Genomic DNA, 19837 nt, shown 5'->3' with positions numbered 1-19837 from the left:
TCTGTGCCAAAAGGGGTTCCCGGTTCCCCCCCGCCCCCCCATTTTCTTTCTCTCTTTTCTTGCTTTCCCTCTCCTCCACCCAAGACCAGGTGAAAAACATCACATGTCACATCTACTTTGCAGACCCCAGACGCTCTGCTAAGTTAGCCTTTTTGGGAGCCCAGGAGAAGCACCCACCAGCAGCACCCCATCTGTTTCCAGCTGCCACCCAGCAGGGCCACATACAGCCCTGCTACCTGCCTTGTGCTGTGTCTAGAACATCAGCAGGGGCTGCTGCTGCAGGGAGGAACTTCTCCCTGCCCAGCGGGAGGCTAGAATAGGCTAGAAGAGGATACATCATGCTTTTTTTTTTTTTTTTGAGCTTATTGTAGAGGTGATTAATTTTTGTTGAAATAAAATATTACAAAAGAAAAAAGCCTCTGTTGGGGGAAGGGAAATACAGGCTGTGCAGCAAGAAAGAAGGGAGCTCATGTGCTTTGTGCTGTCTGGCAAGCCTTGGGATTGTTAACTTCATCAGGGTAATGTGATTTTGGAGGCTAAGGCCAGCAATAGCAGACTGCACAGTTGGTCAGGATGCTGCTCTGGCTCTGCACTCGCCTGCAGCCTCTGCTCTGATCGGGACAGATGTTGACACAGACACACACAGACATACACACAGACACAGACACACACACACACAGAGCAAGCCACTATTAAGGGAAACCATATAAACTCTGTCATAGCATTACTGCTAAAACACTGTAAAGCTTGAAGGTAAAAAATAAAAGCAAACCAAAAAATCCCAAGAAAGTTGGAAATTGTAACTGACAGAACAGTGGCATCCATCCAGGATCCTGTCCTTAAAGTCATTGGAGCAGAAACTGCTCTGCTTTGCTGCCAGCTCCACAGCCACGGCTCCACATGGGCAGTCAGCTGGGAGTCGGGTGCTCTGGCTCTGAGAGCTACCCTCACCCCCACCTGCCTGCACCCCGGCCCTCCTGTGTCCCAGCATCTCTCTTACATCATCTCCTGCGCTCGCTGCGACTTCCCTGTTGCAGTGACCCCTTCAAGGCTGATTTTGCAGGACAGGCAGCATGTGATTGTAGAGAGAGAGATTAATTCCTCCCAGCCTAAAGAGGAGAATGGGCCTCAAGTTCCCAGCTTGGGCCACCATCAAGTAAGCTTAAGCTACCGAGCATTTCTGTCCAGAGCCGTTTGCAGCAGCAACAGTGTAGTTTTTATTCTAACTCTAAAAGCAGCATGCTTACTGACTGCAGTGTGTCATGCCTGAGATGGGAGGAAGGCTTCCTCAGGCTCCCCTCCAGCTATGGGTACCTCCCAGCCATCTGACACAGTTCGGGAAGGTTGACCCACTCCAGGGGTCCCCTTCTGTTGCACCAAGGTGGGGACACCAGAACTAGTGGGTGCCTGGACACTTCCCAGGTTGTTTGTCGAGCATATATTTCCAGCTTCCTGAAGTTGTCAAAGGACGCGGATAAATAGTCTTATCTCCTTTAATACTGATATTCTCACAGTAAATAGAAAACTATTCGCTAGTCTTATTATTTGGAAGACAGGTAAACAGATGTGGTGACTGGAAAGGTCAGAAACACTGACTGGGGGCTAGTGCTGTAGTGGCAAAACTACTAATCAGTTTAATTCTCTCCAAAGAATTTCCCTGAGGGTTTTCTTAGAAGAAAACCTCTTGCAAAATTTGTTGTCTCAGAAGTGCTCTAATACAAGAGACAGCATGGCCCAGGCTGCCGTCTGGAGCTATTATTTGAAACCCTTTATTACTAGCAACAGAATGAAACTCCTAAAAACACCTTTTTTTTTTTCCCCCTCAGAAAACAAACCACTGACTAGCCCTATCTGCTTAATTGCTTTGATACTTGTAGTCGCTTCTTTTTCACTTCAGCAGCCTGTTAAACTTAATAATCAATCATTTTAAAGTTCCACCATAACATGACATACATGGATCTGTAGGAACTATAGCTTGAAGCCTTTCTAATTTTAGCTTGTATCAGTATAATAGAAGTTTCTAGCATCAGTCATCCAAGGAAAATACTTTACATGTCAAAGTGTCACAAAAAGTGGCATGCTGGGTTGTGTTTAACCGGGGTGCACCAGAATGATTTTGCCTCCACAGCTTCTTGAGGCACGTGAAACATCACGTACTGGGTGCACCCTGTTAACTGATGGCAGTTGATTTCTCCCAGTAAAATATAAATGATATAAAAATGCAGACAGTATGTTTTCTAATGCATCTAAGCCAATTGCTCACGTATTCGTGCCATGGATTTTCACTCAGTCACAGTTAGAAAAGACTTAATTCTTTGTGTAGTTGCACTACATTACTGCAGAAAGTATTAAGCTTATGTAAGCAGAATTAACATTATGGCTAAAATCACCAAGCAGCTTTCAGCTTATCCTTTGCATACTCACAACCTCCTTTTCGTCTGTGAGGAAAGATGATCAGCACACGCTAACGAGCGTTATCCCAAGGAGTGCACCAAAGAGCCGGGTCGTGGGTGGGACCATCCCCTTTCCCCTTTGCTTCTTCACTGCACACTGAGCACAGCCTTGGTCCCCAGTTGAAGAGCAGGGCAGCACGTCACTCCTGCATGGGAGGTTTGGCATTCCTCACATTCTCCCACGGGCTTTACAGATTATACCCTCTCGAAAAGATGGTTGTCATATTTCTGCCTTAACAAGTAATACCTGAACATGAGAGGTGTAGTGCTTTTGTTTCAAGCCCAAAGCCTGTGGCCCTGCCTGATGTACCGAATGGGCTCTGGCGCTTTGTTCTGCACATCAGCAGGTGGAAAAGAGGAGCCCGTGTTTCAGCAGCCATGTGGAACTCGGGCAGCCTGGGAATACCTCAAGGCTATCATGAGCACACTGGCTGTTGCATAACACGTGCTCATTGGATTTACTTCACTTCAAGAGTGATTAACAGTTCTGTTTTCATTTTATCTACCACACTCCTAGATGTCCAGCCTTTTGGGAAAAACTACTGCCGTGATGACTGGCACCCCAAATCAACTGCTGATGAGATGGCAGACTTTTTACCCAGGAAGAGTAATCATCTTCAGGAACATGAGAAATGGTCAGATCAGTGGCTCACCTAACCTGGTACTCAGTCTTTGAACATGGAATTGGGCAACTCTGTTTAGGGCCTGCACATCTGCTGTATTCAATTTCTTCTGTCCCCAGTATCCATGATTCATTGGGTTAGGGATATTGATGGACACGTCCCAGGCTGTAGTATCCATCTACAAGCTTCCTGTTCCTGACGTTGTCCAATACTTTCTTGAGCCTGTTGAAATTGTCAGTCTCCATAATGACAAATTCCATGATTTCTTGACCTATCATATAAAAAAAGTACTTTCTTTTATCTGTTTTAAGCTGATCTACTAATTTCATTGCGTATACTAACTGTGTATACTAATTTTCATTGTATTATGCCAGGATTTTTTTGACTAACAGTTCTGCATTCATCTTATTCGTGGCCTTTATGGCTCTTGTAAATGCCTTGGCTTCCTCTCCAAATTGTAAAATCTTTTCAGTCTCCTCAGGGAGCAGCTGTTTCATCCTCTCTAATTGTTTTTGTCTCTGTACCTCCTCTTACACCACTGTTTTCCCTGAGATGCAGAGACTAGACTGCACAAAGTGCTCAAGACATCAACTCAGCAAGGCTTTAGCTGGCAGCAAAGTCATGCCATCCTCCTGATGGTGCCCAGCATTTTCCTAGGCCTTGGCCACTACAGCATGTTGAGAGGATGATTTTGGTGAGCCGTGAGGGCTCCAAAGTCCTTCCCTCATTGACCTGTCAGTTCTGAGCTCAACATCGCCTACAAGTGTAAGAACAACGCAGACAGAGAGAACTCCCTCCCCTTCCACCCCCTCCCAACAAATGTAACTTCAAATATATCCTGAACAAAAAAATGTACCCACTCAGGACGTTCAGGAAACCTCAAATTTTTTTTCATCCATTTTATTTGTGCAGTTATTGTCATAGGAGATCTCCGCTTGAAAAGCTAGCCTTGCCTTGGTCAGAGTTAAACATAAACTTGTGGTTCCTTTGGAGATTGTTTTGTCTGTGAAGCCATGGGCTACTTTGGCCATAAGCATTTCTCATCCCCTTCCTTCCTCTATAAGTAGGTTTCATAAATCTCATAAAGAAGTAATAAGACAAAGCACTGAAATCCAAGCTACTTCCTCCTCAGTGACCTTCTAACCAGCAGTTACAGCAGGAATGGGGATTAATTTTCTCTGCCTTCCTGGCCCAGCAAATATGGATGTCCATGAAGACTGACAAGGCATCAATAGAAGGAACATCTCTTTTGTGAATCCTCATGGTGGGGGTCTTATACACAACCCCAGAAACATCAGCAGGAGTGAAAAGTAAGGTGAAGGACTTTGCATAGCCTGGAACTGTAATTGATGGAGAAAACTTAACTTCAGAGACCTTAGCACAGCTTGCTAGGGTTAAATCAATGCTTTTGCAGACAAAGAACAGGTGTGACAGAAAACACATTTATTTAAACTGCTGTACAATGGAAGTCTCAATTATTTTCAAAAGCCAACTGAGGGAGAAGTGACTCACTTATCTTGTATACAGGAAGCCTCTTTGCAGTTTTCAGTGTTGAGTTTCTTTTTCTCTGAATACATCACTTGTGGGAGTCCAGTTATCTGCTGTGTGGCAGCAATGTGTTTGGCAGAATACAAACATGAAGACAGACATGGTTCCAGCCCTGGGGAGCTTACAAACTAAAATGTGACATGGACAATACTATTCCAACATACAACAAGCAACTGAAATATCACCAGTCAGATATAAGAAGACCTATTTAACAAGCAATTGGATACCAAATATATATATAAGGCCACACGTAGGACAGAGTGATGTCTTTGTTCTGTTACATATTTATGTGTTCATTAGTCTACAGGCATGAAAGGTCGTGATGTTTTGCTTGAGAGAGTGGGTTTATTTTCTTTTTCAAGGCTGCTCCTGTGCTTCCTGAACAAAGGTAAGGAAACTTAGATTAGAATTTAGCATTCCCCCTGTGATTTTACATGTCTAAACACTGGACAGTGTTGGGATTAGTTAATTCACATGCAACAGAGGAACCCAAATTTGGAAGAGGCAGCCTGAAAGAGGTGGTGGATTTTCTGTCCTCGTGAGGTACTGGGTCTCCACATCAGCATATGGTTGGTGAAGCCTATGGCAACTAGTTCTAGAAAGAGGGTCACACTGTGTCTGCAGTTGGGAGGGAGTCCCACCACCCAAGGGAAAACATGACAGAAATTCCAACTTTCTTGTATGCTGATGTTTATTTCTGTGCAGAGAAGAGACAGTAGGAGGAAGAAGAAAACCTGAAAATTAAATTTGAAACTACATGCTGACAAAACTTGAGCAATGCTGTATGCTCATACCTCTATACAGGCATACATTCTGTTTCCCAGATGCTTCCTGTTTTGATGTTTTAAAGTAATATTTGGCCAAGTTTAAGGAGATCTGAGTAAATTTATAGTGTGCTGTATTTCTGGTCAGGTTCCTTTCCCTTCGACAATAATTTTTGTTTGTTTTTACATTTCAACTAAACTTGAGAGAGGGCTTCATTTGAGACATGGAGCTCCTGAAAGTTTCAGTGAGATCAACAGCTGAGTGAGAGAGAGGGACAAATTCTCATCCCAGTTTAAAAAGAAGCTGCAATTAATCCAAGAGTTAAGTGAACCTTTGGCCCACCATCTGGGCACTTTGTATCAAGCACTACACATCCCCAGGCTGCTTTTTTCATCGCCCATACTTAGGAGACACAGCAGAGAGCTAGGAAGTACCATAGGAAGATACTAGGAAATACCATAGGAAGATACTAGGAAATATGCTCAAAGTAGATGTCAGAAGCCTGGCGGGGTAGGTGAAGGTTGTAAGAGTGGGGAAAGGATGGAAGGGCCTGCAGTATTTGGTGGATATTAAGGAACACAGAGACAGCTGCGTAGGCAAGTCAGATTAATTGGTGCCACAGAAATGGGAAGAACAGACACATTAAGGGCAATAGTTCTGACTAACCATTATGTGTCAAATGTACAATACCTTTTTTGAGTTTAGTGTGTTCTTTCCATTTCTGTCAATGCATAGAGCAACTATGTACAAAATTTTCAAGTTTATGTCACTTTAAGAATATTCAGAAATTGTGCTGAATATCTTAGTAGTTACCTGAAAACCTGTTCAAGAAAGAAAGTGTCACAGGGAAGTGTACTAAGACTCTTCTTGCTCCTCCACCTCTTCTTTTTCTTCTCCCTCTTCTTGTTCTTCTCCTCCCTCTTCTTGCTTTTCTCCTCCCTTTTTTATAGAAAAGAGTTGTAGTTACATAAGAACTGAAGGGAAAATAAACGGTCTTGGAATGCACAGCTCTGCTTTAGCAACTGCTCTGTTTCTAGTAAATGTATTATTATTTCACCTTAAAAATAGAACAGAGAAGTAACGTTTAGAGTTTTTAACCTTAACATGTCAGGGCTCTAGCTCTGAGGAGTTAATAGGCAAGTGCTGGAATACAGGAACCCTTGTTTTAGAGAGGTTAGAACACAGTACATAGTCAAGATGTAAATAGGTGTCCAAGATCAAAATGAGAATACGAAATATATGTAAATATGACAAAAGGTTTAGTATTTTTAATTCTATTATTTAGGGGAGCAGTAAACAAGTCAAGATTTGTGCAGGAATAATTAAAAATCCTGAATAATTAAAAATCATATGGAGGCAGATAATACAGACTTCTTTCTCTTTCTTATTTCTCTCTTTTATATGGGAGAAATGGCACAATTTAAAGCCAATACCCCTTTGCTTCTGTGAACCAAATAAACAGTTATCTGAAAGCTAGCATTTATTTAACACAGACAACAATCTGTGTTTATTGTCTTTTAAGAGCTAGTAAGTGAAGCTTTAAAGTGTAGTCCTACTCTGAAAAACAACTGAAAATTGCATTGTAGGCTTCTCTGCTCCTTCTCTTCCATCAAACTCTTCAAAGGCACTCTTTCTGTGTGCATAAACAAGCTTTACACAAAATGCCATACCTTCATACGTCAAAAAATGTCATACCTTGTACCTAGGCTACAAAAACTATGGGAATTTCTTCCTGGCATAATGAACCAAAGAATACATAACTGGTTTTCAGTCAGGACTGCAGGTAGCATATGAGCAGCACAGACCATAGGCTTTCCTCTCAGGCACATATTGTCTGTACAAGAGTCACACCTGAGTCACCAAAGTAAAACGTAAAAACTACCAAAGGAAAATCCTGTTTAAACAGGTGCTTGGGAATGGACCTATTGTAACCAGTTTCCTGGTTTCAATTGCTGTTTTTCAGGGAAAACCATTGTCCTAAGGCATCGTCTCTGCAGAACCAGAAATGTCATAAGAATGTCTGTACAGGTCAGATGGTTTAGAAGGTCTTGTGCCAAAGGAATATTGCTTCTTTTGCAATCTTCTCCCAGGAAAGGTGTCTTTCTTTAGCACTCTTTGAAACAGGGCCAGGCAAGCCCAAAGACAAGCAGTATCTTTCAGATATTAACAACTTGAGTTTAAACCTCAAGTCATTTGCCTTTTACAGAAAAAAAAGGTGTATTTTTCTTACTTGAAGCATTAGTTACTGGTGTCAAGGTGCACTAATCAGCCTTAATGGCTCTCGTCAGCCTCACCAGAAGCCGCCACACTTTGCCCATGGGCCCTGGAGCTCCATTTCAGCTGCCAGCTCCTCAATGCATAACTGGCAGCAGGCAGGTGTATGCATACACATGCATAGCAGTTTGGAAGTGGGAAGATAAGAATGTATCCTTTTATTAATTGCATGTTTGTAGTGGAAAATAGCTTAATTATTAGTTTTACTGGGAGCAGTGAAGAAGTATTCAAGGCATAAGCCAGCAATGCTGGGCAAAGCAGAAAAATGTGAGGATTTGCACCTGGGTCTAAACAAATTCCAGCAAGAGAAGTACTTCCTTTATAGGCAGAACTGCCTAAATTATCAGAATGAATCTTTTTCACACTCACAACACTGAAAATGTAATCAGCACGGTGTCAGTTAATGGCTGTCAAAGATACAGTTGTCTTGGGAGTCCTTGGCAAATTTTAAAGAATCCCTGAAAGACAATTTCTCTCCCATTTACACTTTTTAATGATTAAAAGCCTATCTTTTTTTCCCAAACAATAAGACTATGATATGACTGATTATCTCTAGCAGAATATAATACTAGCGTATTTAGTTTCATGATTAAGAATGTACTAACTTTTGAGTGAGACAATGAGAATGAAAAGGAATTAAATGCACCAAAACAGAAGATGAAATCAAAATGCTGAAATATACTATACCCCTGTTGCTGCATGTTCTTCCTTTCTTTCCTACAAAACAGATACAAAATAAAATGTTTAACAAATAGATCAAAGAAATACTATCAGAAGCCATACAGGTAAAACACAGCAGAAATTAAATATTGAACTTAGGAAAATTATGTGAAATTCAGTGGATTTATTTTGAGATAATGTCCTCCAGATTAACTGAAAGCAAATTTAAGATAAGTGTTTACTTTGAAAAAGGGCTATAAAATCATTAAATATACCTCCCTTTTCCTCAGTTACTTTCAATCAAATTTGCTTCATTGACAAGTAAAGCGTTAGAGCTGGGGTTTTGTTTGCTTTTTCAGGTGTAGCTGGGTTTTTTTCTTGTGTTTAGCTGGTCTGCAGAATGAAACTTAAATCAGAATTATGCAGAGTCTTATCTATTTTATATATCATCCCTCAGAATCTGGCTTGCAATTCTGTTAGCTGTTGTAGGCTGGAACAGATGCCTTGGCTCAATGGTACTGGGGAATAAGAAATAATACAAGCTTATTTTAGACTGTAGATTGAGCAAAAGTGATGAAACGAAGAGAGATAAAAGAGAAAAAATTATAAATATACAGTGAATAGAATTTAACGTTAGATAACAAGCTGGTTATTGGAGCGAAGAGCTAATCTTACACAAAATCCCAAAGAGAAAGAGCAAATGGAACAGTACCATGCAGAAGGCAGGAGTGGCTGATATATGTTTGCATGGAATGAGTTGAGATAAGGAAGTGAGCTGCAGTGCCAGGGTTTTTATATGGCCTGGGGAATTGCTGGGACAGGATACAGACTTGCATTATAATATGATTTTTGAACGCACTTCTAAATTAATTCTTCCCTGAAGTACAATCTGTAGTGCAAAATGATTTAAGTGAGATACAACTTAAAAAAAATATTCTAACTCCTAAGCTAAAATCTAAAGTTAAAATCAGATAATAGAAAAAAAAAATTACCATTATATCTAGTGACCAGCAGAGCCCTTGCTGTGCCATATGCATAGAAGGTAAGAGACTTTTCCTCAAAAAACTTAAAAAAAAAGGGGCAGACAAGGCAAGAAAAGGGGCTACTATATCAAAATGAAGTCATTCCTCAACCTTCTCCATCAGATGATGGGGATTAGGAACGAAAAAGAGATTAGGAAGAAGTCAAGGATAAGCTTGATGAAGTGATTAGGGAAGGAAAGTATGCAACAGGTTTAAGGTGAAAAAAAAAAAATCCATAATCTAAAGAAATCCTAGTGCAGCTGTCCCTTGGTGACTCAGGCTGAAAGCTGTTCCTGTTACTTACTGCTGGATTTGTGTAAAGGACTTTCTATTTTGACATTTACTCCAGACTATGCTAGATGCTTGTGTGAATGAGGGGCTGGAGCTGCTGGAACCTGGGCAGTCCAATGTGAGGTGTGTGAAGAAATACCTGCCACACTGTGCACTTAGCCCTGTTGCTTCCAGGAGGCAGCTGCTGACTTAAGAGTTTTGTTTTTCAGAGGAGTGGGGTCTCTTGCTGGTTTCTTCATGATCATGTCTGCTGGAGACAAAAAGCTGGAGCTTCTGGATTCCTTAATCTCCCAGCAAGGGCAGCAGAAGCAGTAGAGGAGGGCTGCAGCCTCGGCAAGAACCTACATAGACCATCGATTGGCATTCCTTCTACTGAGGCATTGGAGGAGCCTTCTGAAATCTGGGACCCTCTATGCAGTCCCAAATTTGAGACAGCCACAGTTTATTTTGTCATCTGTCTTGTGCTCTTTGGCAAAGACTGAGATATCTTTACCTTGCCAATATTCTTCTAAAATTTTTCCATAGTACTGGCATTTCTCCTGCAAAGTCACTGGAGAAAAGTTGGCCGGGTTACACCCCTCAGGGGAGAGTCAGATTTAAGATGGTACAAAACTGAGTGCTAAATAAGGCTGAAATGCCAATACTGGATTCCCACTGGTATATTAATTCAGAAGCAGAGCATAAACCCATGATTTTTAAATAATGGCATTTTCATTTGGGGCTTTGCCAAAAGAGTAAGTTGGCATTCCAAAAGGGACCCAACAACTGTTCAAAAGATGCAAGTGGGCCACTGATGCAAAGTTCGTTCTTTCAGGATTTAGTATACAGAGACCAGCTCTTAGTAAGCTGGAAGAAAAAAAGACATTGGTAGGGAAAGCAAATGGTAAACATCTACTCAGTGTCATCAAGCAGTCAAACAAGATTTGCTGGGCTGCAGAATGAGAGGAAGAGAGGGAAATACTGAAACTATTGTGTTGATACTACAGGTATCCCCTAAGACCTAACATCCGCTGGAGATAGTCCAATGGAAATCTTACAGTCTTTAAATGTACTTAATGTCATAAAACCCTGGCCAGGTAGAGAAAATGCTATTCAAGCTTTCTTTTATAAAAGAAATGAGGATAAAATGAGGTCCAGAGACAAAAGGCAGAATTCATCTCACTGTAGCTGCCTCAGAGTTATCCCTCTCATCTGAACTCGTCTTTTGAGTGCTGTCTGTGCTGAATGAGAATATCAGAATTTCTACAGAATGATTCATCCCATCCCAAAAGAAGCAATAACTGTGATGAGCTGGGACAAGGTGGACAGACACCACATCACTGAAGCGATTTGTCCTGGGTGACGTGGGAAGCAGGCAGTGGAACAGGGTGAAAAATTAGTTTTGTGCATCCCCAGCAGGAGCCCCTGCTACTTTGCTGCCTGCAGTGGTACTTTCTCTAAAAACGAGCGAGACAGGAACAGAAACTGTGCTTTTTTCCTTACCCTAGGAGCTAATATACACCTGGCATGATGCAGGTTGGTATTGGAGTTTCAGGAAGACTCTTCCTCTCCCTGTAAAACTAAAGGAGAATATTTTTTCCACCTATAGCTCCAATCCATTCTGTGAGAAATGAAGCAAGGTGCTTGTTGCATAGGGATGGTATTGCATTATGTCCTCACAAAACCTCTCATACACAGCTGCTTGACACATTTGCAGACATGTTCCAGCATTCTGTTCTCATTTGAAAAACATCAGAGCAGACTGCCAGCCAGAATGGCAAGTAACCTAATCCAGCCAGGGGATGCACTGCAGTTCTATGCTGGGATTCTCTTAAGAGCCAAGGAAAAAGGTATCTGATGGTGCTCACATGCCATTTGAAAGTCATAAAGACATGAAAAGTGCTTGGATATAACTTATGGAGACATTTTAGTTCCCACTGAGCACTGCCTCTCCTCATCATCACTGTGAAATTTTAAATGGGACCTCCTACTGCCTGAGAGTTGCATGAGGCTGTGTGAAAGGATGCTTTTCCAGCCTACCAGTAACTGATTCAGTCACTGTTAAAAGGGCAATGGGGAAAGGCTTACAGAGAGATGCTTCCTCTGGAAAAACATCGCAGCTAGATGGAAAAAAAAAGAAACCAACAATCAAACCACATTTGTTCTGGTCTTTAGTGATAGAGATGATGCATTTGTGATAGATAGTCCATGAGGACCATCCGGTCTCCAAACCACAAAAAAAAATGGCAAGTGTAAGTGCTTGACCTCGCAGTAGACCTGTCTCTTTGGGAAGAGAGGCACCTGACACTGCAACTTCAAAATAAACCCATCCTTAAACACCAAACTGTCAGAGCAACAGGAGAAATAAAGCAGCTGGTTCCTTATCTCCAGGCACAGGATCCACTTCTGCTTAGTCTCTACTGGGTCAAGAGCCTGGCCAGTAACATAAACACCCCATTGAGGAAGATACTGGCACACAACAGTATGATCCTGTTTTGTGAGATCCATCTACCTTTCAACACAAGTGCTTTACTGATGTTGGCTAACTGCAGGATATTATACTAGGGAATTGAAGGAACTCAGATGGCTTCTTCCAAGAACATTCAGCACTGCAGTGTGAAGTCTGCCCATGTAATATCAGACCATGATGCAGACAGAAAAGATAACAGTAGTCTCCATTTCTACACTGCCCAGGGTTTTCTGCATGGCCTGGAGAAGACACTGTCAGCCTTGCTGCAACAGCAGTCAATACTGGTATATGACAACAAACATTAACAACAAGATTTATGAGCACTGCAAATGCTGGGCATTGATAGCAGCAAAATTTTCCACAGAGATAGGACTCAGATGTCCAGTCCTAAATTATTCTCCATAACAAGAGTCTGGCTCCAAATGAGAATTCAAATAAAGTTTATGGTAACAAGTTGCAAAAGAAAATTGGTAAAGGCTGCTGCTGTTACTCAAGATACAGATTAAAGTTGCCTGGAGATTTATCTAGATTTCATTTATCTAGATGTCAAAGAAAATGCACCCAAAAGACAAGCAGGATCACTCTGCAATCAGTCTTCCCAGCTAGGAGCACACTAGGAGGGCCTGTGGGTTTATGTTTATATACTTAGCACAGACAAAACCCTCATATCACAAAGGGAAAAGGAAAAATTACCTGTTGATCTTCTGATGGTGACTGAGCAGACTGAGGCTCTTCATGAGCCCCTTCATCTGTCTTGCTTTCTGTGTGTGCCTCAGTTTCATCCACGGCATTAGGCTTTTCAGTCTCCTGGCAGCAAAGGAGAAGTCACTGTTAGCCTCAGGGCACACAGGCGACCATTCATTTCTATAAAACCCTTGACTTTACATACTTAGGAGGTGTTTTCCTAATTTTGCTCCATCGCTCAAATTTAAATATACCCTTTTGGACATTTTCCTGTGAAAGGAACACTTGTTGGCATATTTATCTGTGGTAAAGTCATGGGGTTTGTGTTGGGAAAATGCAGATTCAAGCAATTTTTCCCCTTCAGAGTACAGTAGATTCTTCAACTTCTCTGTGGAAAGTTTAATAGGAACTGATGCTCACCCTGAAGGCACATTCTACCTTCAGAAAAAAAAAAAAAAAAAAAAAAACCAACAAATAAACAAAAAAACAACAACAAAATCCCCACAACTTTTTCACCAGGGTGCATCCTAATTAAACTTCAAGAAGCTAAAGTAAAACAGAAGTAATAAATAATTTAATATATTCTCTTAACTTTCTTGTTTAAAATCATCAGGAAACTGTTCCTCACTTCACACACTAATCTATCAAATCTATTTATTCCAGCACCATGAGCAAGCACCTCCTAGAAGGCTCTTTATTTTAATTTCTGTTGTACTTTCAGCTAGGTAGCTGTGCAAGGCCACACTGGATCACACACTGTGTCAGATAAAAGGAAACCTGTGTGGCCTCGAGTGGAACAACAGAAGTAGGTTGAAATGCAATAGGATGAAGAACAAAGTAACATTATTTGGGACAGGTAGTTCTAGGACAGAGATTAGAAATGGATGGTTCTACTGCACTTCAGGAGCTTGTGACTTTATGATCATCAAAGAAGAAAAAGATGGATGTATTTAAATAATCACAGAATAACTGAGCCACGAATGTGGTGTGATAGTGAAAGAGGCAATAAATGTGATGTTTAGATGTATGATGTGAGGTACAGCTGATGGAGCTGAAAGCAAATATTAATGTCACTTTATAAGGCCAAGGCAAAACCTCCTCTGGATCGCTCTGTACTGTTCCAGCCAGTCAGGCTCAAGAAAGAGAAATTCAGCCTGGAACAGGTGCAGAGAAGGGCTACAGGAATATCTGAGGGAGTGGAGAGCATGTCTTATGAAAGGGTGACAAAAAAAGCTTCATTACTTTAATCTATTGAAAGTAATGCTATGAGGGGTTATGAAGGCTATCTAAAAATAGATCAGAGTAAACATCAGGGAGGGATAGGATAAGAAAGAGCACTGAGGTAGATGCAAAATGAGTACAAAAGAGCTGTAAAAAAAAAATCTAATCATCAGCAATGTGAAATTTTAGGACAACGTACTAGTAAAGAAGCAGAGACAAAGGACCTAATTCATTAAAAGGAATTTGACCACTTCTGAAAGGTGTTATCAGTGTGGTTGCCAGCAGCAGAGAACTGGGTTCAGGGAAGGTCCTGTGCTATGTCATCCTAAATCCTGCATGCTTTGGGCAGAGCAGCATGTTCCTGGTAGAAGACAAACTCCTTTCTCATTCCTGTGATCAAACCCTTACAACTCATCCACCTGGCCAGTTTGGGTTTTGCTGCTTTTTCATAATTTAGTTTTTCTCTATAATTAAATAAAAGCCCTCAGTCATGATCCCCTGTCCTTTAAGCTTCACAAATCCTCCTCATCATATATTATTTCTCCAGCCAGTGTACTTAGCCTGCAGGAGTGTGACACTAGCATAATTATCTGGCTTTTAGCCCCAGAGCAGACTTGAGTGAGTGCTGACTTAAGGACCCTTGTCCCATGATGTGGTATGGAATCTAAGACATGCCCTCCTGCTGAGATGGGGACAAAATGACAGAACAGAGGTTAGGAATGCTTGGAAGCAGATATGACAGAATGAAGATGGACAAAACACTTCTGCAGTTTTATCTTTTTCCTGAAACTTCACTGTCTGTAAGACTAGGTACCCTTTGGGCCATTTTCTCCTGAATCGTGGGATATGTTTCATATGCAAGAGACTTGCAATGAAGAGTAGGCACACAGGCTCCTAAGTTCTCCTTCCTCTCTGCAGAGAAAAACAACAGGAAAAAAACAAACAAACAAACAAAAGATCAGCAGCAAGCACTGACTTCCCTGCAGCCCTTCCCAGCACTGCACTGCCCCTGCCCTCCTGGCAGCAAAACCCTTCCCAGGGTGCACAGTGAACTGGAGCAGGAGGCTGGTCAAGATTAAAGCTTTTAACAATAAAAGTATTTCTATCTCACACAGTTTGCACACTCTGTTATCCAGCTGCATGAATGCTTTTGCCAGCACGTGGGGGATGCTTGGGGAGAGGAATGAGCAGCCTGGAGTAAGCAGAAGGAGCTGGAGGAAGAAGAAAAAACTACTTTTTTTCTGGCAATACTGTCTCATTTCAAGTACACATAAAACTGGGCTCACTGCACTCTGATGCTGGTGGCATTGTTATTAAAAACAGATCTTCAAAGACATTTGTTTGGCTTAATTTATCTTTTACTTTTTTTCTGTAATTAAAAATATTTTAAGATTAATATATACAGTAACACACACATATTGAAATACTCTTGTGCAACATTGTGTTTAGACATTGTTTTCTCAAGCAAATTATAACTTTCTTACAGATCCTTCTTTTGTAGCAGTTCCAATACTGAAAACGATAGTGTTAATGAAATCTAAATTGGTTAGTTAGTTATTTTCAGTGTGTATATTAACATTGCATTTTAAAATCTATATACTCACTATTTTTGGCAGATACATAGAACACATAAAGACTGAAGATGGCATTCTAATTAAAATGAACCTATTATGTAAAACTTTCTCAGATGAATCATGTACTTGCTCAGAGCATAAAGCAAAAACAGAAGTGAAAGAAGCTGAAGAAGTTAGCTGAAAGAGCTAAACTCTAGAAACAGTGTGTTATCAGCCAGAGCACGCACACACAAACACACACACAGAGTTCTTGGTAATTATATGGAGAATTGTGATGTTTGGAATATCATCATTATACTAGCTCTTCATAGAAACACAAAACCTATTTTTGTTTAAGTAATTTAAAATGAAGTACCACTTTAAAAGATTGGTCATTTTCTCTCTAAATAAAATGCACATACAGCGCAATTCAAAGCAGTCTTAGTAGAATTCTTTAACTAAAAGACTAAAAGCTCAAGCATCTACAGATTTTGGGATATCAAGATTAAGGATATTAAGACCAGGAATACTAAAATTAAGGATTTAAATATACAAAAGGTTTGGAAACAGACCCTCAGCTCAAGTAAATCAGCTTCACTAGATTCACAGAGCAATTGCAAACCTAAATGATCTTGCTACTGATTGTCCCTGAAAATAAAAAGCAATTCATTATCTGCATTCAAACCTTGCTAAGCTACTTAAAAGGTATAGTAATACAGCACATTGATTGTTACCTCAGCTTAAGTAATAGGCATCTCATTGACAAAGCAATTAACCTGTGCCATTTTAGAAAACAAGTGGTGCAGCTGGAACTTTTAATGAGCTGTTCACATTTTACCAATATTTCAGAGCATTTTCAAGAATATTGAGAACAGTCTCAGACCAAGCATAAAATTGATGGGGGTTTTAAAAAGAAATGTACACAGGTTTGGGGATAGGTGAGACTGACACATCTGATCCCAGACGTACAAGCTACATTGACAGTAGCTGAAATGTGCACACATATACCATTGGCACATCACTGTTCATGCCCCTAATCCAAGATTAAATGGGATCATTCAGATATCTATCACTAACTTCAGTGATTTTTGGGTCAGGCATAAAGCAAAGCTGTCCTCTAAATCCCAGCCTGCCCCGAAACATGTGTAGAAGTATCCTAAACCAGGCGTTCCTTTAAGTGAGAAGGTATTTTATATTAGACTAATGAAGTTAACACAAACACTATGCCTTAGCACAGATTTATGTCTTAGCACATAAAACTGTTTTACCTATCCCTGTTAAATGATGCTTTAGAGAACATGATAACCAGTGTGATGGGGAGGTATCAGGACAGAATGGATGATGTGAACCAATTGACCCTTTCTGAAGTACCAAAACATGCATTGATTTCATGTAATGTCACTGATTTTTATGGTCACATACCACCCTTTAAGGATAAAAATGTATTTGGTATATAGTGAAAAAAGTGTGAAGATCTTTGCCTGACTTCCACTGTGATCTAAGCAAATAGTTAGCATTTAGAGCTTTGGCCTTTGCACCAAGATCTCTGCAGAAGTTTCCTTATGCCATCCAGGCATTAAAATACTTTGTGTCATTGGATCCGGAAGCACAGTGACAGACACAGCAGCTGGCTGCTTATGGTGGTGCCTGACCAGAACCCTGAGCAGAAGTCCAAACACAGATGGCTGCAGGGAAAGGTAGGTCCCTACTTAGGGAGCTGACCCCCAGCCTGTTTTCCAGCCAGTCTGGTTAACTTCAATGCTGATTTTTTATTTCCTACTGAAACAATTACTGCTTTTTTGTAAGTAAGAAGATACTTAAATTGTGTAAAGACTACTTTGCATATGTGCTAAGAAGGATCTCCTCTATATCTGCGTGTATTCAGAGCTCCTTTATACGTGTCTCAGAGTCAGTGTATACCTTGGTGACAAATTTGATGTATCCTAGACGTATCAGACTCGTCATGTAAGCGTAGATCACTTTGCACATTAACCTCTGCACCATCAGAGCTCCAATACCTAGCAGTAATAGTTCAATATAAATGCTGGACAAGTAGGTCTAGTGACAAGTTGTAGCCACCTAACCCAGAGAGAGAAGACAGGGCTACAAAAATGAGACTCTGCAGAACTGAAGTGTATTTTGCACTCTGCAGGCTGACATTGCAATGCATTTAACTACAAGTATTTTGTTGGGAAGTTACAATTTATTGAAGTAGTAGCAAAAAATTCCTCTGCTTTCTCTAGAAAATAGGCTCAAAACAGTCCTGGGATCCTAGTGGGTGATGCTGCAAAACAGCACCATGGACCTTAAAGAGCTTCTCTGCTGCTGGTGCAATATGAGGCAAAAGTTGGATGGAAAAATAATTTTCTAAGGTAAGAGTATAAAACTTGTATCAACTTCATATTAATCTGTGTAATGTCTCAGTAAGAACCCTTAGAAAGAAAATGCTTACTCTTTTGTGGTGTTTCCAGGCTGTATAGTTTGCATAAAATATCAAAAAAAACCCCTCTGACAATTGTTTAAAAAGGGATTAGTAGTTGTATGTGTCATCAAAACCATCTCTTCCACACCTGACTTATTCTATTGTTTTTCACACTAAGGTTGAATTGACAGCCTCATGGCAGGAGAGCAGCAGCAGTGCAGCAAGGTTAGCTGTATGACAAAGCACAGCCAGACTGATGCAGTGAAGACGTTGAAAAAAACCTCTGCAATAAATACTAAAACACTTCTATATGCCTCAAATTCAGGAACAGATTCTGAAAGGCAAGGAATGTAAATATACTTCCAGTCTTTACATAGATTTTTTTTAAAAAACACTCTCACTTATCTCCACTTTCTGGACTGAAACAATCACCACCACCACAGCAGTTAATCAGCATAAACCATGCTTGCTTGGTACCAATAGCACTAAGACTAATCTGCCCAGCACAATTTCTCGAATACATTATTTCCACATTTACAAAGTTGTCATGAAGTAGAAACTGTAATAGCCTCTGCTGACAGCTGGAAATGAACGAGTTCTAAAAAATTGTTCCTCTGCTTCATAGATGCCCTAACAGAACCTTGCATGAAGGAGCAGATAATATATGAAGTGGAAAGAGGGAAAAATGCAATTTTCTTTATCTCATTGATTTACCACATATCTTTTAATGATTATAATATGTAATACCTGAAGTCCTTTAAGCCTTACATGGCTTTGTGGATGTTAATTAAATGAATTCTCACAAGACCCTTGTGAGGTAGGCAAGTACTTTTTATTTCCCTTGGTGGGAGATGGCACAGCTAAGGCAGAAAGTTTATATCACTTGCTCCTTATCACACAGGGACTCTGTGTCAAAGACATTTATAGCTACTGTGGCTCTCCCCTGGGTATCTCTTCATCCGTAGCTCCCAAAGCACTTAGCAGAGGCTCTTTTTTTTTTGCTCTGTTTTTACAGAAGGAGGAAAAACAGTCATTTACAACAGTGTTTCACTCAAAGTTGATATATAATTGGCAGCAGAGTTGGACCAGAAAACAGATCTCATGCTCCAGGGCAGTTCTTCAGCCAGGTCACCACAATGCAGCAGAGTTCAATCACTCTGGCTCATCATTCTCTTGATTAATTTCTTTTGTTGAACCACCCGCATTAAAGGTGGCAACATATGATTATCATCTAACCTGATCTCAGGATAAGAGAGCTGTAATGCTCTCAGTTATAAAAATTAGAAGAAGACTCTGTTAAAGATAAAACATTTGTGGTTTTGGTAAAAAGAAAAAAAAAATCAAGACAAAGAAACAACTTTTTCTTTTGTTAGAAATATATTAGAACATTGTCATATACAGCCTCAAGGCAGAGGGAGCAAACACCCCCCGCCCATGGTGCCAATCTGCCTACACAGACAGAGGATGGAACAGATCCACACTCCAGCCCCTCTGTTGGTGGCCAGCACCAACCCCATTTGCTCGAGGCCTGATGAAGTCAGGAGGAAGTGAAGGCTTCTGTTTTGCCAATGACCAGGCCCAACAATAATGATAACACCAGCAGGGAGATGAACCAATATGCAGACTGTATAGTAGACAGAAATGTTACTATATGAATGACCGCCGGGGGTACAAACAAGTCAACAAGCTCATACATGATCGACACCACCCCCAACGATCCCACAAACGACATGACCCTGACCACAACAGGTGGTATAAACAGTGAACCGAGGTTGCCCATAGTTGGCATGGGAAACAGCCAGACCAGCCAGTTAAACACGTAAGAAAAGGGTGCCCACATGGCAGCTCTCCCCCGATTGACCCGCGTTTGCA

At 40.8% G+C, this 19837-nt stretch overlaps 1 protein-coding gene across 1 annotated transcript in view; it reads right to left on the bottom strand.

Moving 5' to 3' along the window:
- Nucleotides 1-4502: 4502 nt before the first annotated feature.
- Nucleotides 4503-19837, bottom strand: part of SH3BGR (SH3 domain binding glutamate-rich protein) — a 28901-nt gene continuing 13566 nt past the window's right edge. Inside the window, exons 4-7 of the mRNA XM_008948955.1 lie at nt 12779-12892; nt 8351-8380; nt 6203-6328; nt 4503-5002 (exon numbers count right to left, since the gene is read on the bottom strand). Of these exons, the coding sequence (XP_008947203.1) occupies nt 6245-6328; nt 8351-8380; nt 12779-12892 (228 nt within the window). The 3' untranslated portion in view covers nt 4503-5002; nt 6203-6244. The remainder of the gene's footprint in view (nt 5003-6202; nt 6329-8350; nt 8381-12778; nt 12893-19837) is intronic.

This window comes from Merops nubicus, unplaced genomic scaffold (genome assembly GCF_000691845.1).
Source record: "Merops nubicus isolate BGI_N331 unplaced genomic scaffold, ASM69184v1 scaffold6061, whole genome shotgun sequence".
Lineage (NCBI taxonomy): Eukaryota > Metazoa > Chordata > Aves > Coraciiformes > Meropidae > Merops > Merops nubicus.
This window is presented reverse-complemented; position numbering and strand designations above follow the sequence as displayed.